Genomic DNA, 16,142 nt, shown 5'->3' with positions numbered 1-16,142 from the left:
TTCACGCATACCAGTAAATCATAACTCACTAAAACTAGTAATAATTTCGCAAGTAAGTCTGACACCTTTGTGTTCATTTGTACCCGCTTTTATTAATCAATAAGGTAGTGTTTCAAGTCCCCTGGGAATTTACAGCTGACAAGGCGAATCCAAGTGCACAACTACACTCGTTTCATTGCCTTCACTCCAGAAATCAACCTAGTTCCTAGGGTCTCTCTTCTTCCCATCCCCTGGAGTGAGAGGGGGCGGGAAGAAGAGAGACCCTGGGAACTAGGTTGTCCAGAAATTTAATTTGGGCACCAAAGCAACAACAATTGTGTAATTGTAGTAGCATTCCAATCTATATAGATGCCATTGGTTAGAAATTAAAACGATAAAGTTTAAAAGAACCAAGTCAAAGGTGGCTAATAGACCAACTTCAATATATTAAAACTCTTGTTTGGCTATGAGGCTTAGGGGAATAAAACAACATGAATTACAATGAGGTTCAGAGATGAATAATTAATTGCTGTTGTTTTATTCCACTAAGTGTTGTAACCAAGCTAGAATTTTAGTGTATCGAAATTGGTCTATTCATTGTAAAAAATTAAAAAAAAAAATAACGAGTGCCTTCGTTTCTTGAAGAGATTTAATGTTGGTGAGGTCATTTCTACCATGAGCATAGATTAATTAAAAAGTTTGAGGCTTGTTGTAGGGCCACTGTAAGAAGCTATTAAAATTGCCTTTTCTTTCGAATCTGCAGACGCGGCATCATTCTACAATCGGCTGGTTTTTGGTGATGATGACAGGGATCAACCAGTGGGATGGAAGTCATCTGACTGCTCCACAGAACAGTTGTATTCCAACAGTGCAGAATTTTGGGTGTTGACATGTGTATTACATCCGGCAAGGAAGATCCTGTTCATTTATGTAAGAAGTACAAAAAGCGTATTGGAGGGAACATAATTAGTTCTAACACCCTGAAAGATTAAAAAACATTTTCAAGTAATAACTGATGAGCTTCTGTCTTGAATCTTCGTTCCACAGCTAGCTATATTTCAAATATTCAGTCTATTTTATTCATCCTTCACGAGTATATTACGATTGTTGAAGCAAAACAACGAAAAAAAATCTAGCTATTGTGCATTGCACTTTTAGGCTGCGGACAGAAGAGATGCCTTGCCTTTTGAGTCTTGGTTTGAAGATGAAGATTGTGAGTTGTTGATACAGTGTTGGAAATGGCAACGATGTGGAATGAATTTGTGGACATTATCAGAAAGTCCAAAAGAAATGAAGGAACTTACAGGTACCGTAAAATGGTTAAGTTCTATTTTGCTGTAAATTTATTTACCTGCATCGTGTACCTACATATATTCAACTACAAAACAGACATGGTGTCATCCTTAAACATCTGACGCCCGTGCAGAGAACTGCTTTATGTTTTGAATAGATTTTGAGAACCTGTAAGGTATAATACATTGTAGTTACTTGGAGATCAAGCTTTAGGGAGGCCTGGTCTCTTGTCTATTAGTGAGGTTTGGAAAGAGGCAGCTCTCACTTTAGATCTTCAAGACACCAGTACTGAAATCTAGCCGTCTCCCTTTTCTTATTCTTAAATGTTCTCAGAATTGCACCAAAAAAAAATAATTTTCCTTTTCTGAGGCCATTTTGTCATGTGATCTATGGAGATTAATGACATCACACGAGATAACATTGCCTTTCAAAGTTGATAATGTCATAAAATCGGCAAATATTTATCACTCAGTTAGGGAAAACTATGATTTCTATCCAAGAACGAAGAAATTCATGTAATATTACAGCATTTGATTATCATTGTAAGATCAATCAACGACATTAATTTTTGGAGCTATGTTTCCTTCCTCAGAGTTAGAGAAATCACTTTCGGAGGAACCATCTGAATATCCACCCATTTCCTATGTAAGTTTACTTTCTACAGTGTCTGCTACTAGACAGGGTTCAAGGGTTGAAGCATAAACCATATTGGAATAGTTGTTACCAATAATGCACTTTATTGGGGCTCCACAATTATGGGCCAATTTTTTATATATGCTGGAACCTTGATTTAACGAAGTGCCAAGGGACTAGGCAAATTGTTTCGTTATATCGAGGTTCTGTTCCATACATTTTACTGAAAGGCCGGACTGGAGAATTTTATGCGTTATACCGAGGACTTCGTTATATAGAGGTTCATTAAATCGAGGTTCCACTGTTTTAATGTTTTTTGTTGGTGTTGTTGGTTTTTTTTTCAATTAGAAATCTAAATCAATAAAGTTTTTGTATCTCAATGGACTGGCCGTGCCTGCGACGTTACCTTAATTATTTCACCGACCTCACGAACAGCTCAGTGATTTTTTTTTTATTTAGGGCAGAACACCGAGATATTTATCTAAATATATGCGATTTTCTCAGTGATACTCATTGTCTACTTCCCAGGAGTCCATGATTTTTGATTCCATTAAAGGTGTTCTGCAAGAGGAGGAAACCCTAAACTGTCTTAAAAACAAAATCTTTAACATGACAAACTGGCTCCATTTGGCCATTCTGAGGCCATTGCATGTTTGTGCTCTCATTTAGATTTAGGATCGTTCAATCAGCCAATAACACTTCATGAAAAGTTACATAGATCATTTTGCAGAGAGGAGTGCTTCGGTGGTGCATGAGTTTCTTGCTAAACATCAAGTTTCATCTAAGAGTGAACAGTTTGTACCTCATCGAAAATAGTGCCACCAATTGTTCAACGAATATTTATCTGTTGGCTAAACTGTAACCATTTGTTGACCCATTTTCTTTGCTGGATAAGGATTTATCAGCAATCAGGATTAATAGGGAATTGGCCGAATTCCAGAAAAAGAATAAAATATAGATATGGTCTTGACAAAGCACTTTTTTTTGTGCTTTTGGTTTTACGACACTGTTGAATGCGCCTATTTTTATTAGGATGAAGTTTATTTATTAAGATTAATCACCCTTTGCCAATTTGGTTCCTGATTTTTGCAACAGATTTTGACGGGTAAGGAACCACTAATGCAGGGTGAAGGTTGCCAATGTCCTGGTTGGGTACATGTCATGATGCATTATTGCTGGACTTACGATGCCATAGAGAAGCCATCTGTCATCACCATTTTGGACCACGTCTCAAGGTCTGTCAACTTTTTGTTGCAGTATACACTCAGTTGAAAATTAGCATTGTCCCGTGCAAAGTGTGGATCGTAAACAATGTGACCTGGTGGAATTTTGGGGTAATCTAATTAGTATGAGCATATTTCTTGCTTTTTTTTTGTCTTTGTCCGCAAGAAATATGTAAATTTTAAGCCTTAAAAGCCGTTCTGGCCTTGATGCGGAGACAATTAAGTTCCGTTGCTAACTTTTAATTTCAATTTGTCATCCACCATGGGGATCTTTATTGAAGACTGAAAAAGACGACTTGTCAGGTTTTTGAAAAGGAAGTATTTAGACAAGTATAAGACATCCTAGTTGAAAATTTAATGCTTTCCAAATTTCAATCAGGTTCTCGTCCCCTTCATTCTATGGTCACATTTCTAATTCTAGCGTACGATAGGTGGTATGAAAGTGTGGACCAGGGATTGTCGACAGGACCCAGTATTTATTGACAATCAAAAGCATTTGATGCAATAAATCATTCTATCGTACTTGATAGTTTAACTCGTATTTGAGCAGCAGACAGCAACGCTGCGTCACTGCATCAATGGTCACTTGTCTTCTCCAAAAGAAATACTCTACAGTGTTCCTCAAGGCTCGATCCTAGGACCCCTATCTACTGTACATTAATGATCTGCCAAACGGCCTTAAATTTACTTTCCCTTGCTTATAAGCAGGTGATGCCCAAATTTTGGCGTCGGCCTTAGATATGCATAACCTTACACCAATGATTAACTCTGACATGAGTAATCTTCGTGATTGGTGTAAAGTTAATAAATTGCAATGCCATCCCTCCAAAACCAAGCTTATGATTATCAAGTCGGCCTATAATCTGAACAATAAAACTTTAAGTCGTCTGGCCTCCTTGATGAGATTGTTGAAAACTGCCTTATTTCTGATTAAATTAACAGGAAATTGAACCTGGAGGATATGCAAGTGAAGACATATTTTAGAGAGGAAAACCACTTGATGTGCAAAAAGGCTAACATGGATATGGCCGGTGAGTTTTCAAATGTTAAGGTCTTGAAAACGTGAAGCGAAGAAAGGAATGCATGCACCTTTCCCAAAAGATTGCCAAACTTTCACTTTAATACTGATCATTATGTACATTTTGTTATGGACTAACCACCTGGTAGGAGTTGCTAATCTTCGTGCCCCTGTCATATACATTAGTTGGAAGGAATTAAGCAATATTTTTTTGTATTGAAATTAAAAATAGAAGTCTTGTTAACCCGTTTGTGTGTCATTGATGATACAAGTCAGTTTCCTGTGTTTGCTCTGAGGATGGATACTATATTATATACTTTTCAAATTTTGAAATTTAATTGGACAGTTGAACATTTAATATTGGCGCAAGCAACTGTCAACTGAATGTTTCACAGTAAATAGCCAGGGGAAAGCAGCATCCACAGTTCACCCATTTTGTCAGTAGTTTGCCCCCAGGAGTGGCTCCGACTGCTCAGTGGGTTGAATTTCATTAGATCAATGCTTAAAGTTTGCATTAATCTGCTCGAAAATAATCTTGTTAGTTTTTTCAGTAGCTGTAAGAAACAGTGAGAATGCTGTAATCAACTGAACTACCTCATTATGTCTTGATTCTTTGTATAACTAGGGGTAGCGTTGAGTTCAAGTCCCCAACCTCAACAAAGCAAAACAGATCAGAAAGCAAATGATATTTGGAGTCACCCAGGCGATGCAAGTGGTGCTGGCTTTGCATCCTTAAAACAAGTAGAATCGGATCAGAAAGATGCAGATCCAAGCCGGTTAGCAAGTGGCAGTGGCTTGCCCTCTGAAAATGCCAAACCACTTCAAGGATTGGACCCAAGATGGAAGGATGCAAGTTCTGAGTCTCAGCAGGTAGGACTACTCTTTTGTCCATTTTTCACATCATGAGCAGACTTTAGTAGTCTGGGAAGGATGTTTTAGGCCTCTTTTTTGCGGTGGTTTCTCGTTAATACGTGGTGGCATACATTATCGCCGATGACGTCACCACCTATTGTCTTGCTCACTCATTATAGGATGACGTCATATTTAAGTTTAGTCTTACCAACAGGTTATGAACTGGTTTGACAGGTTAATCAATGATGTCATGCTCTATTTTTAACTTATGGCAGTCATGGGCGGTATCACCGGTTTGACAGAAAGGCCATAACCAGGCCTGAAAGACCAAAACCACGCCAAAAGGGACAAAAGGAGACAAACGGGCCATTTGTAGTTATGTGTCTTTATTTTTCTCAGACACACGCGTGGGTGTCACGCGTATTTGTTTTTTTTGTTTTTCTTAAAAGACTTCCGAATGCAGATTCTTTGGCTTAGAAATTGTAGATCCTGGAGCTTGCGACTGGCCAAAGGGCTTTCGCCTTTCGTAGAGGAAAAATCTACAATAATTTGTCGATTGGAAGCATTTCAGAGACACGTAAAGTCTTAGCGTTTTGAAAAAGAGACTTTTTTAAGAATCTTTTCAATTCATATATTTTTTATCGTAATTTTTTTTCTCTATTTTATCATCCAAATGTAAATAGTTTTCATTATTATTATTATTCTTATTTTCGTGTATGGCAGAAGGGCCCCCCAAGGGGCGCTATGCAATAAAGTATGTATGTATGTATGTACTATATGATGTCATGTATCCAAAAATAACTTGTCAAACCGGTGATACCGCCCATGACTGCCATAAGTTAAAAATAGAGCTTGACATTATTGATTAACCTGTCAAACCAGTTCATAACCTGTTGGTAAGACTAAACTTAAATATGAAGTCATCCTATAATGAGTGAGCAAGACAATAGGCGGTGATGTCATCGGCGATAATGTATGCCATCGCGTATTAACGAGAAACCACCGCAAAAAAGAGGCCTAAAACATCCTTCCCAGACTACTGACTTTAAGTGGTTCCTGAGTGGGATAATTGGCGAGCTTATTTTCTGAGTAAGATTTTGTGAACCAACCAAGTGGAGTACTGAATACCCCTTCTACAGTTAGGAGGACGTCCCCAGGAATCTTTACCCACAAAACCGGGAGACCAATTAAAATTACATTATTTAATTATCAACAAAGCTTGCACCTTTGAGGAACATCAAGAAAAAAATAACTTGAAGAAAGACAAACAAAGGCAAAAATAGAACGCAGTCAACGACATCATTCTTGTGGATGCTGATAGTGGTATAAAGATTGAAACCAATGAAAGACTTGATAATAAAACATTAGCACAAAAAAACACCATTATTTAAAACAGCATTATTTAATATCTTCCAAGTTTTGTGATATTGTTTTCCTTAATCAGTTAATACCTCCCCTCGAAGGGATATTTTTGCCCTCTATTGTTTTAGTGTCTTCAGGAAAGACTGTCCAATTACAATGCACACTCTCCGCATATATTTATAGATCTTAGGGGGTCTAGAAATTAAAGAAAGGATTATTTTTATCCTTCATACAGAAAATCAAGTTATCATGTTTCATCAATGAAATTACTCAGAAGAACAGAGGGAAAAAAAGCTTTTCTAAATAAAGAATTTATACAGATAAGCGTGCGATAACATATAAACAAGTTGTGGAAGTTTTTTTTTTCTTCACATTTTACAAACAGGATTAAAAGACAAACAAATTAGTAAAAAAAAACTCTCTAGCCCAATAAAAAAAATTGCGAAGAGGTCTGCATGGTTCCTGGATGGTCACCCATCCAGGTCATAACCCTACAAAGCACGGCTTAACATCGCTGATCGGGACTGATATTGTCGCATTCATCTCGACTGTCAGTATCAACTGTTGTCACGCAATCATTCCCCGTGACCAAAAGACTTTCTTTTAAAACTGCGTAAGTATTATCAATAGATAAATGAAACAGGCATTACAAACACAGTAAAAAAGAGCCGTTTCTAGAATTTGCGACAAGGTGTGCTACACAATTACATTTTTTTATATATATTTGCCCACTAAAAAAAAAAACAGATTCCGGCCGGTTGTAAAGCCGCCTGCTCACAAGAGCCTTTGGTCTGTTATAAAACCTCACTGGTGGTCAGTCAACAGAATCCCACTGCATGCTGTATAACGATATATGAACAATAGATGAAATCCCTGTTTGATCGTTACCATTCAAAGGAAGGTAAATTGATCACTATTAAAGAGGTTTCCCATTATGTTGTTATTCTTTCACAGATTCTTCCTGTGTTTGTCATTCATCGCGATTCAGATGATCCTACAGAGTGGGCAGGAGCTATTGAAGTCGTCCGTTTCGGTGGAAGGCTTAAAGCAATGAGAGCATCCCTTGAGGCACCCTTGGAAAAGCTAGGAAGACTTGTTCATGGTATGGATTTTAAATGGCGTCTTGTCCCTTATTTCAATGTGAAACGAAAAGAGAATCCTGAGATACTGATCACCAGGAGTTGATTGGAATGTTGAAAACCTGGCATTTGGCTTCCCAGTGGGAAAATAAGGTCCTAAACACTGAAAAAATGTCACAGCTGTAAATGAAAAAGGCGTTAAAAAAATCCCCCTAGTGATAATGGTTAGTCATTTTAACACCAGATAAGGGTAGATTGATATCTCTACCAAATACTCACAATCAATGATTACTGAAACCTGGATTTTCCTGGAGGGTTGGCAGTATCTGAACGTTGATTTTACAGGGCACTTCACTCATGTACGTGGCAAAACCTCCAATTTTAGTGGTCCCCTTTGAACAGCAGTCAAGTACAGACACACTAGACGAAGCTGTTGCTCCTTATTTTGGGAACAGTCACACTTGAGTTACAATGTACAACCACCTTTGTTCAGCATAATGAACAGAACCACAGGAGTACTGCTCGTAGCTTTTATTTGAATGGTAACTCTTTAGGGTGATATGCAATGTGCAGACTAAAGGAAAAAGTGACAGCTGCATTGTATTTACGTAAATAACGGTTTGGTTCTGGAAGTGAACGGCATGAATTTGTTTACATGTCGGTCACGTTATGTACAGAAAATTTCCTAGACCACCCTGTTCCATATTTGTTGTCCTTTGCCACATTATTGAACATTATTGATGATGAATTAACCATACGTTAACCATCTTGGTTGCTTTCTCAATTCTGGTTGTTGAAATGCACTACACCTAAACTTCAGTTGTCTTCTTCAGAAAAGAACCAACTTCATCCTAATTCAATGGAACAGTTCCAAACCAATATAGCGCCGCAGTACAGACACTTGAGTAGTCTGGGAAGGATGTTTTAGGCCTCTTTTTTGCGGGGGAATCTCATTATTTTCCTAGGAAATAAATTAATGCCGATGACGTCATCACCTATTGTTGATCTCATCAATAAAATGAGGTGGATTCTCATTAACGTGGCATTAATTATAGGATGACGTCATGTTTTAGTTTAGTCTTAGCAACAGGTTATGAACTGGTTTGACAGGTTTATCAATGATGCCATGCTCTATTTTTATCTTATCGAAGTCATGGTCGGTATCACCGGTTTGACAGGTTTTTTGGGTTATTTTTGGATACATGACATCATAGTACATACATACATACTTTATTATATAGCTCCACTTGGAGGGGGGGGGGGGGCTCTTCCGTCATACATGAAAATGAAAATAATAATAATGTAAACTATTTACATTTGGATGATAATATAAATAGAAAGAAAAAAAAATACGATAATAAAAAACCTATGAATTAAAAAAATTCTTAAAGCCTCTTTTTAAAAACGCTGTTTTCCCGTGTCTCTGATATGCTTCGATAAATTATTGTAGATTTTTTCTCCACGGAAGGCGAAATTTCTTTGGCCAGTCGCAAGCTCCAGGATCTACAATTTCTTAGCTAAAGAATCTGCATTTGGGAGTCTTCTCAGAACTTAATTTGGGGAGATTTATACAAAACACTGTTCATGTAAGGTGCATTGATTGGTTTTGGATAACGACACTTAAAGTGAAATATTGTCTTGTCATTGTTCTATTCGATGTTTTCGATATTTTCCCGAAAACTCGGGAATAATGAAAAAATAATTGTCATGTGTGTTTCTCGCCTTAATTTATTAAGCACCTTTCCCGCCTAATGACTAAAAAGTTTCGTTTCAGGCTGAGCTTTGTTGGGGATTAAACAATAAAAACAGTCTTTAGTTGTCTTTGTTTATTACAGTACAATGGTAATGACGACATCATTATCTAAAAATAGAATAATTGCATCATCGGGATGGAAGGGCTTCATATGATTTTGTGAAAACGGATAGAATGTTTCGCAGTTCGCTCTCTTTTTACAATCGCTCGGGTGGGATCTAAAAATAATTAGAATTAAGGAAAGACTTAATTATTTTTCGTAAGATTATGTGGTTTTTCTGGTTATCAAAAGATGAGATTGAAGGTACATACTATTTTGAAGCAGAAATGTGACGCGTGTTCCATTTCACACACCGTTACACAGCCTGATTATGTTAACTCAGTCAAGCTTTGTTGTCTTTGTTTATTACAGTTCATTGATTCCTTGCTGCTAAATTGTGTATGTTAAAATGCGCACACAGAGATTTCACAATATGTATATCACAATAAAATCGATTATGTTTGATGTTAATGACTGTCCACCTTAATTTACTGACGTTAACAAGGGTCAATGCACTTGTGGCTTTCAGATCAGAGACTAAAGTTCTTGTGTAACCTCTCTTCACGGTCCGTTAGCCACTAATTATGCAAGTAGCAGTGATCCGAATCAGCGAAAACCTAAATTTACAAAAAAGAAACTCTACGGACCGAGCCGATTTTAAACCTCTACCTTTTTATCAAAAACAATAGACAACTTAAGACTGCTTTAGACTGGGCCGAGCCATGAGGAGCGAGTAGACTTGTTTCGATCGCTCTCCATACTTTTCGTTTCGTTTCGTTTTAAAATTAGTTTATGTCCCGTAAAAGAAAAGGCAGGGGAAGAAACTCAAGTTCCTCCAGTATTTCAGTACACGAAATACGCTCCCCATATGAAAAGAAAGCCAGAGACACCATATCGAGTGTAAGCTCAAGTTCCTCACTTGGTTGCTCATCCAACGAAGTAGTGAATGTTCCTGGAATGGCACAAGACCTTGGGCCAAAAGTGGATCTTATTCTCACAAGGCTTTCAAATATTGACGAAAAACTTAAACTGATTAATTCCTGTGTTCCCAACCTGGAGAACAAGTTAGACAAGCTGGACAGTAGAGTGAAAGGTCTTGAGGATGACCGTTCGAAAACGGTTGATAAAAAACAGGAGTTGGAAGCAGGCGTTACCGAGCTGAACTTAAGTTAAAGACCGCGAATGAAGAAACCAAAAAGGAATGCATGGAGAAGTGTAAATTGCTTGAAGATAAGTTACTCTACGCTGAAAGTTTACTCCAGAAGGGAAAATTTGCGGTTTTATGGTATTGAGGAGGTCGGTGAGCAAGTAGCCGTGCTCGAAGTCTTTCAGACTTTTTTGAAGCGTGATTTGAAAATAAGCTCAGATGAGATCGCTGAGATCGAGGTGCAGCGTGTGCACAGAGTAGGTAAGCCAAAAGAAGATGGGAGTCCACGGCCTATTATCGTCCGCTTTCTTTGCTTCGGGGACAGAGAGCTTATTTTTTCAAAATCTAAGTTGCTGGAACAAGTTTTGGAATATCGGCCGATTTCCCGCCAGAGATTGCTCGACGAGGGAAAGCATAGGGGAAGACGCTAAAAGATGCAAGGAAAGATGGTAAGCTGGCATATTTCAGTCACGTTGAACCGGATAAACTTTATATTGACCGGGTGCTCAATCCATTTTGAACAGTAATCTTATGCACGTTTTGCTTTTAGTTAACACCTCGTTTTGTTTGTTTATGATAATTTCAGAAATCGGAAAGTATTTTGGAGAGGGGTCCCCTGTTTTTTGGCAAAATTTGGGAAGTAGGAGTCGTTCTCCGTGGACAATCTGCGTTTGTTGGTGCTTTGTTTTTATTGTGTATGTGTGTTTTTCGTTTCTTGCGCCTCTATTCGTTTCGACGACAGCAAACAGTTCTCTCTGCTGCCGTATTTATTGTCTTTTTTGTTTTTGTTTTTGTTCTACATAAGGCATTATGGTAATTTTTGGGATGAATTTTTGTATTAAGATATGCAAATTTACTCCTTTCAAAATTTGGAACCGCTTTAAACAATGGGGTCATTGTTAGTTGCATTGGTGGCAATGTGCGGTTTTTTACACAATTGTGCTGTAATGGGTGTTGCATTTAAACTTGTATAAGTGAATGTTCGAGGGATTCGTTCTTTGGAGAAACGGAAATCAATATTTGCGTGGCTAGTGAAGCAAGAAGTGGATATTTGTTTTTACAGGAAACATACAGTACTAAAGAGTTAGAAAATAGTTGGAAAATGCAATGGAAAGGTCAGATGTTTTTTTCTCATGGTTCTGGGCATAGTAGGGGTGTCCTAATCTTAATCAAAAACTCTTTAGAATTTGAACTTAAGTCCGTGGGTCAGGACAGTCAGGGTCGTTTTGTTCTTGTGGAAGCGTCAGTGCAAGACCAAAAATGTATATTTCTTAACATTTTCGCTCCAAACAAGACCAATAAACAAATTATATTTTTTGACCGCATAAAGGATGAATTAGATAACGCTTGTATTGACGATGATTGTAGGATCATTATCGGTGGGAATTTTAATGTTATCCTCAACCCGGAATTTGATGGTCAGGGGGTAATGCAAAACTAAAAGAATCCGCTAGGCAGATTGAAAATATTTGTTCCTTAAATGATTTAGTTGATATCTGGAGAGTTCGAAATCCAAATATAAAAAGGTTTACGTGGAGGCAAAAAACGCCTTTTGTGCAAAGAATGCTCGATTTTTGGTTGATAGACAATGCTCTTCAAGAGGATATTGATCAAGTTGATATCATACCTTCCATTAAGTCAGACCACTCAGCAATCGTACTAAGTATTAACAGTGTAGAAAATCAAACATGTGGTCCCTCCCTCCTTTTGGAAATTTAACGCAAGTTTACTTGACGACAAGGATTACGTAGAGATGGTAAACCGAAAGTATCAAATCTGGATCGAAGAGTTTAAGGATGTAAAGGATCCGAGACTGTTCTGAGATCTCATCAAACATAAAATTAGACAGGAGACCATGTCTTGTAGTAAATCAAAAGCGAGGGAAAGGAGGGCGAGCCTAAGAGAAATGGAGGAAAAGTTGAAAGATATTCACACGTGTGATCAGGACCCATCAGTTGAAAATATAAGCAATTTAGAGATCCTTAAGACTGAGTATGACCTTAAATATGAGTACATTGCACAGGGAGCGATAGTACGTTCGAGGGCAAGATGGTACGAATTGGGAGAAAAAAGTAACAAGTATTTTTTTTAATTTGGAGAGTGCAAGAGGTAAGAAAAGCGTTATGCGTAAGATTTTTACCATGGATCAATCTTTAACAACAAAACCTGAAGTTATAATGAAGGAACTTTGTAGTTTTTATTCAGATCTTTATGGGGAGGACTCAAGTTCAAGTTCGAGCTCGTGTCCTGAAACTTTGAAAGACACCTTCCTGTCAAAGATTTTCGTGCCAAAGTTTTCTGATGAACGAAGAGCAAAGTGTGAAGAAAAATTAACTGTTAGTGAATATTATAATACCTTAAAAACGTTCCAAAAGAATAAGATGCCTGGTAACGATGGCCTTACGGTTGAGTTTTATCTAACGTTCTGGCCAATTTTTGGAAAGCACCTTGTAACCTGTTTAAATTACACACATGATCATGGGGAATTATCTACTTCTCAGAGATAGGCAGTGATTACTTTTTTAGAGAAGAAGGGTAGAGACAAAAGGTCTATCGGAAATTGGAGACCAATATCTCATTAATGTCGGCACAAAAATTGCCTCGAAGGCCCTCGCAAAACGTTTGGAAACAATGCTACCTGACTTGATCCACTACAATGAAAATGCTTACGTGAAGGGTAGGTCAATTTTTGACGCAGTTAGGACAATTGACGATGTCATAGAATACACAAAGTGGGTCAATATGACAGGAGTGGTAATTACAATAGACTTCGAGAAAGGTTTTGACTCGTTAAATCACAACTACTTGTTAAAAGTTCTCCAAACATATAACTTTGGGCCGTTCTTCATTCAATGGATTTGCACTTTTTACCCGAGTGTGTCTAGCTGTGTTATGAACGAGTTTGCCTCAAATTATTTTAATATTGGCCGCGGGGTGAGACAGGGGGACCCTCTCTCAGCACTTTTGTTTATTGTATCTCTCGAGGTGCTTGCTTGCAGCATCAGGCAAAATAAGAATATCCAAGGAATTAAAATTGGAAATGAAGAGATTAAACTCGCCCTCTTTGCTGATGACATATCCTGTTTTTTGATAAATAAATCTTCTTACGAGCATCTTGTCCGTACGCTTGAAGAATTTTCAGTTTTTTTCAGGGCTTAAAGTTAATCGAGAAAAAAACAGAATTCTTTTATTTGGGTTCGAGAAAGCTGGAGACATTCCCACAAGAATTTAAGACATCAGTGAAAATTTTAGGGGTATGTTTCAGTTACAACGAAGTCCAAAGGAAAAAAGAAAATTTTGAGAAGATTCTCATTCCATTAGGAAAACACTAAAAGTAGGTGGAAGTGGAGAGGGCTAACTCTTTTAGGAAAAATCCAAATTGTCAAATCTTTCGCAATCCCAAAATTTATGTCTAAGGCAACTCTCATCCACGTGACTAATGACCTTTTCCAGGCCATGAACAAAGAATTTTACAACTTTATTTGGAGCGGTAAGGATAAGGTCAAGCATACGGCATTAATTAATGATATTGAACAAGGCGGTCTAAAGATGCTTGATATAGAATGTGTGATCAAAGTTCAAAGAGTTATTTGCTTGAAGAAGTACATTGACGATTATGTTAGCCCTTGGAAGTTTTTCTTGGATCATAATTTGGGGAAAATAGGAGGCAGGTTTGTTCTGAAGTGTCAGTTTGATACCCGTAAGTTACCAGTCGCTCTTCCTGTGTTTTATAGGGACTGTCTTGATGCATGGTCTTTTCTGATAAAGAGGAATGTTGTTACTTATGAGTATGTAATGAACCAAGTAATTTGGAATAATAAGAATATACTTAGCCAAGGAAAATCCATATATCAACACCTGCTTCGAAATTGTGGCATAGTTAAAGTAGGTGATTGGTATCAAAGGATCATAGTTTCCTTAAAAGGGAGAAAGTTATTAGAGCTCGGCTATCGCCAAGTCAATTATTTTCGTTGATGGGGATTGTAAACGCTATACCAGGTGAATGGTGGTCTATCATCAAAGAAAATACGTTTACTGAACCGCACCCTTTCAATGAAAACACTTTCCTTTTACCTGTAAAGGGAGAGATTGTTTGATTTTCTAAGCACATCCTCCAAAACTCTTTACAAGGAATTTTGCTCAGACAAAGCTGCCACACCTACTGCTCAAGCCAGACTAAATACTGAATACCCAAATCTTTCAGTTGAATGGAAGAAAATTTATTCTCTATCTTTTAATGTTACTCTAGACAGGAAATTAAGGGTTTTTCAATATAAAACATTAAACCGTATTTTATACACTAATAGTAAGTTGTTTGCGTTTAAAATTGTGGACTCTCCTCTTTGTACATTGTGCAGTTCCAAAAAATATCCATACCCCCCCCCACGGATGGTCAATGGAAATTCCCAGGGGGGAGGGGGGCTAATAGACGATAATTTCCGAGGGGCTTGGGGTGTTCCTATGAAGAATTTCTCCAGAGGGTAAGGAAATTCACGAGAAAACCGTAAGCGAAGCGCAAAGTTGGCTAACAAGAATTTTCAGTCGTCACTGCGGAAAAATAATTATAATCCAGCACAAAAGCAGCACAAACGATGAATCATTCTGGAAAAAGTCAATTTAGTAGAAGTGTTGTCTGGTTAATCCTTCTGATAAGCGAAAGTAGTGCGTGACAGGTATTTTTCTTTGAAGTTCGACTTCGCGGCGCGATCAATCAGCCTTGTATATCATGCCGTGCATGGCTGTCACTTCACAATCGTTTGAAGTTCAAGTTTTGAAATAAATAAAAGCCCTCTTTACTCGTATTGTAGCATTAAAGGAGGACATTAAAAGGTTTCTGAACAAAGCAACTATTTTGATGAGCATGGTCTTTTCGTAGTTCCACAGGCTAGTGTGCGGTTGAAATCTATTTCTTGGATCCGACGAAATGTAGAATGGGCATGCTGTCAACGCTGTCCTGTTCTATGAATTTATTTCCCACGGAAAATTATTTTACCGCGGCCCCAAAACGTGTAATTTCTTCAATGCAATCTTTCACAAAAAAGATTTCTGGAAGAAATGGAAAACATTCTGCCGAGATATTTCCATCCAGTGAATACTGACGAACATTGCAGTTGATATTTGATCCCGCGGCACTAAACATAAACTTTCCCGATGTATGCAAATTTTGCTCAAGATTGAATTCCGTTGGACGTGTAACAGCGAAGTTTATTTGATAAAAACCTGGCATAAAACGTTGAAAACACAAACTTCTTTTCTTTCTCGAATTCATTTCATTCACGAGCTCAGTACAGAGATAAGTAGCCTGCAAACGCAGACGAATTTCCGGCTGTCGAGATTCTCTCCACTGAAAAACATTTTCGTATATTTAATGTGCAACTTATATTCATAGCGGTTTCTTCGCGGTAATAGCAAACGTTTTTCTGCGGAGGTGATCATTACGAAAATGGATTTTGCAAAGGCCGTCGTTTTTAGGTGAAAAAGAAAAGTTGTAACGTGATAGAGATTATAATTTCTTAACCGCTCGAGAAAGTTATAAACGTAAACTACGCAACAACAAAGAATTAAGCCGTGTTTTATTGACGTAAAAGATCGGCCATTTTAGATTTTTTCCAAGTTTTTCGGATATAATTTCAGCAAAGGGATAAACAAGTAATACAGCAAAGTGTTGTAAATAGTTGAACTAGAGTAGTCGACGTTGCTTCAATAATTTACAAAAATTGATCATAATAGTGTGAGTCGTCAATTTTCTTAGTCTAAATGGAT

The 16,142-nt window shown here is 37.6% G+C and overlaps 1 protein-coding gene across 4 annotated transcripts in view; it reads left to right on the top strand.

The window, feature by feature from the left end:
* Window positions 1-16,142, top strand: part of LOC146462760 (uncharacterized) — a 121,632-nt gene that overhangs the window by 49,130 nt on the left and 56,360 nt on the right. For all 4 annotated transcript variants that reach the window (XM_085085230.1, XM_085085233.1, XM_085085229.1 and 1 more), the window contains exons 16-21: window positions 743-909; window positions 1,138-1,285; window positions 1,865-1,917; window positions 3,001-3,140; window positions 4,071-4,159; window positions 4,772-5,016. In XM_085085230.1, the coding sequence (XP_084941356.1) occupies window positions 743-909; window positions 1,138-1,285; window positions 1,865-1,917; window positions 3,001-3,140; window positions 4,071-4,159; window positions 4,772-5,016 (842 nt within the window). The remainder of the gene's footprint in view (window positions 1-742; window positions 910-1,137; window positions 1,286-1,864; window positions 1,918-3,000; window positions 3,141-4,070; window positions 4,160-4,771; window positions 5,017-16,142) is intronic.

This window comes from Pavona decussata, unplaced genomic scaffold (genome assembly GCF_977016875.1).
Source record: "Pavona decussata unplaced genomic scaffold, jaPavDecu1.1 SCAFFOLD_185, whole genome shotgun sequence".
Classification (NCBI taxonomy): domain Eukaryota; kingdom Metazoa; phylum Cnidaria; class Anthozoa; order Scleractinia; family Agariciidae; genus Pavona; species Pavona decussata.
This window is presented reverse-complemented; position numbering and strand designations above follow the sequence as displayed.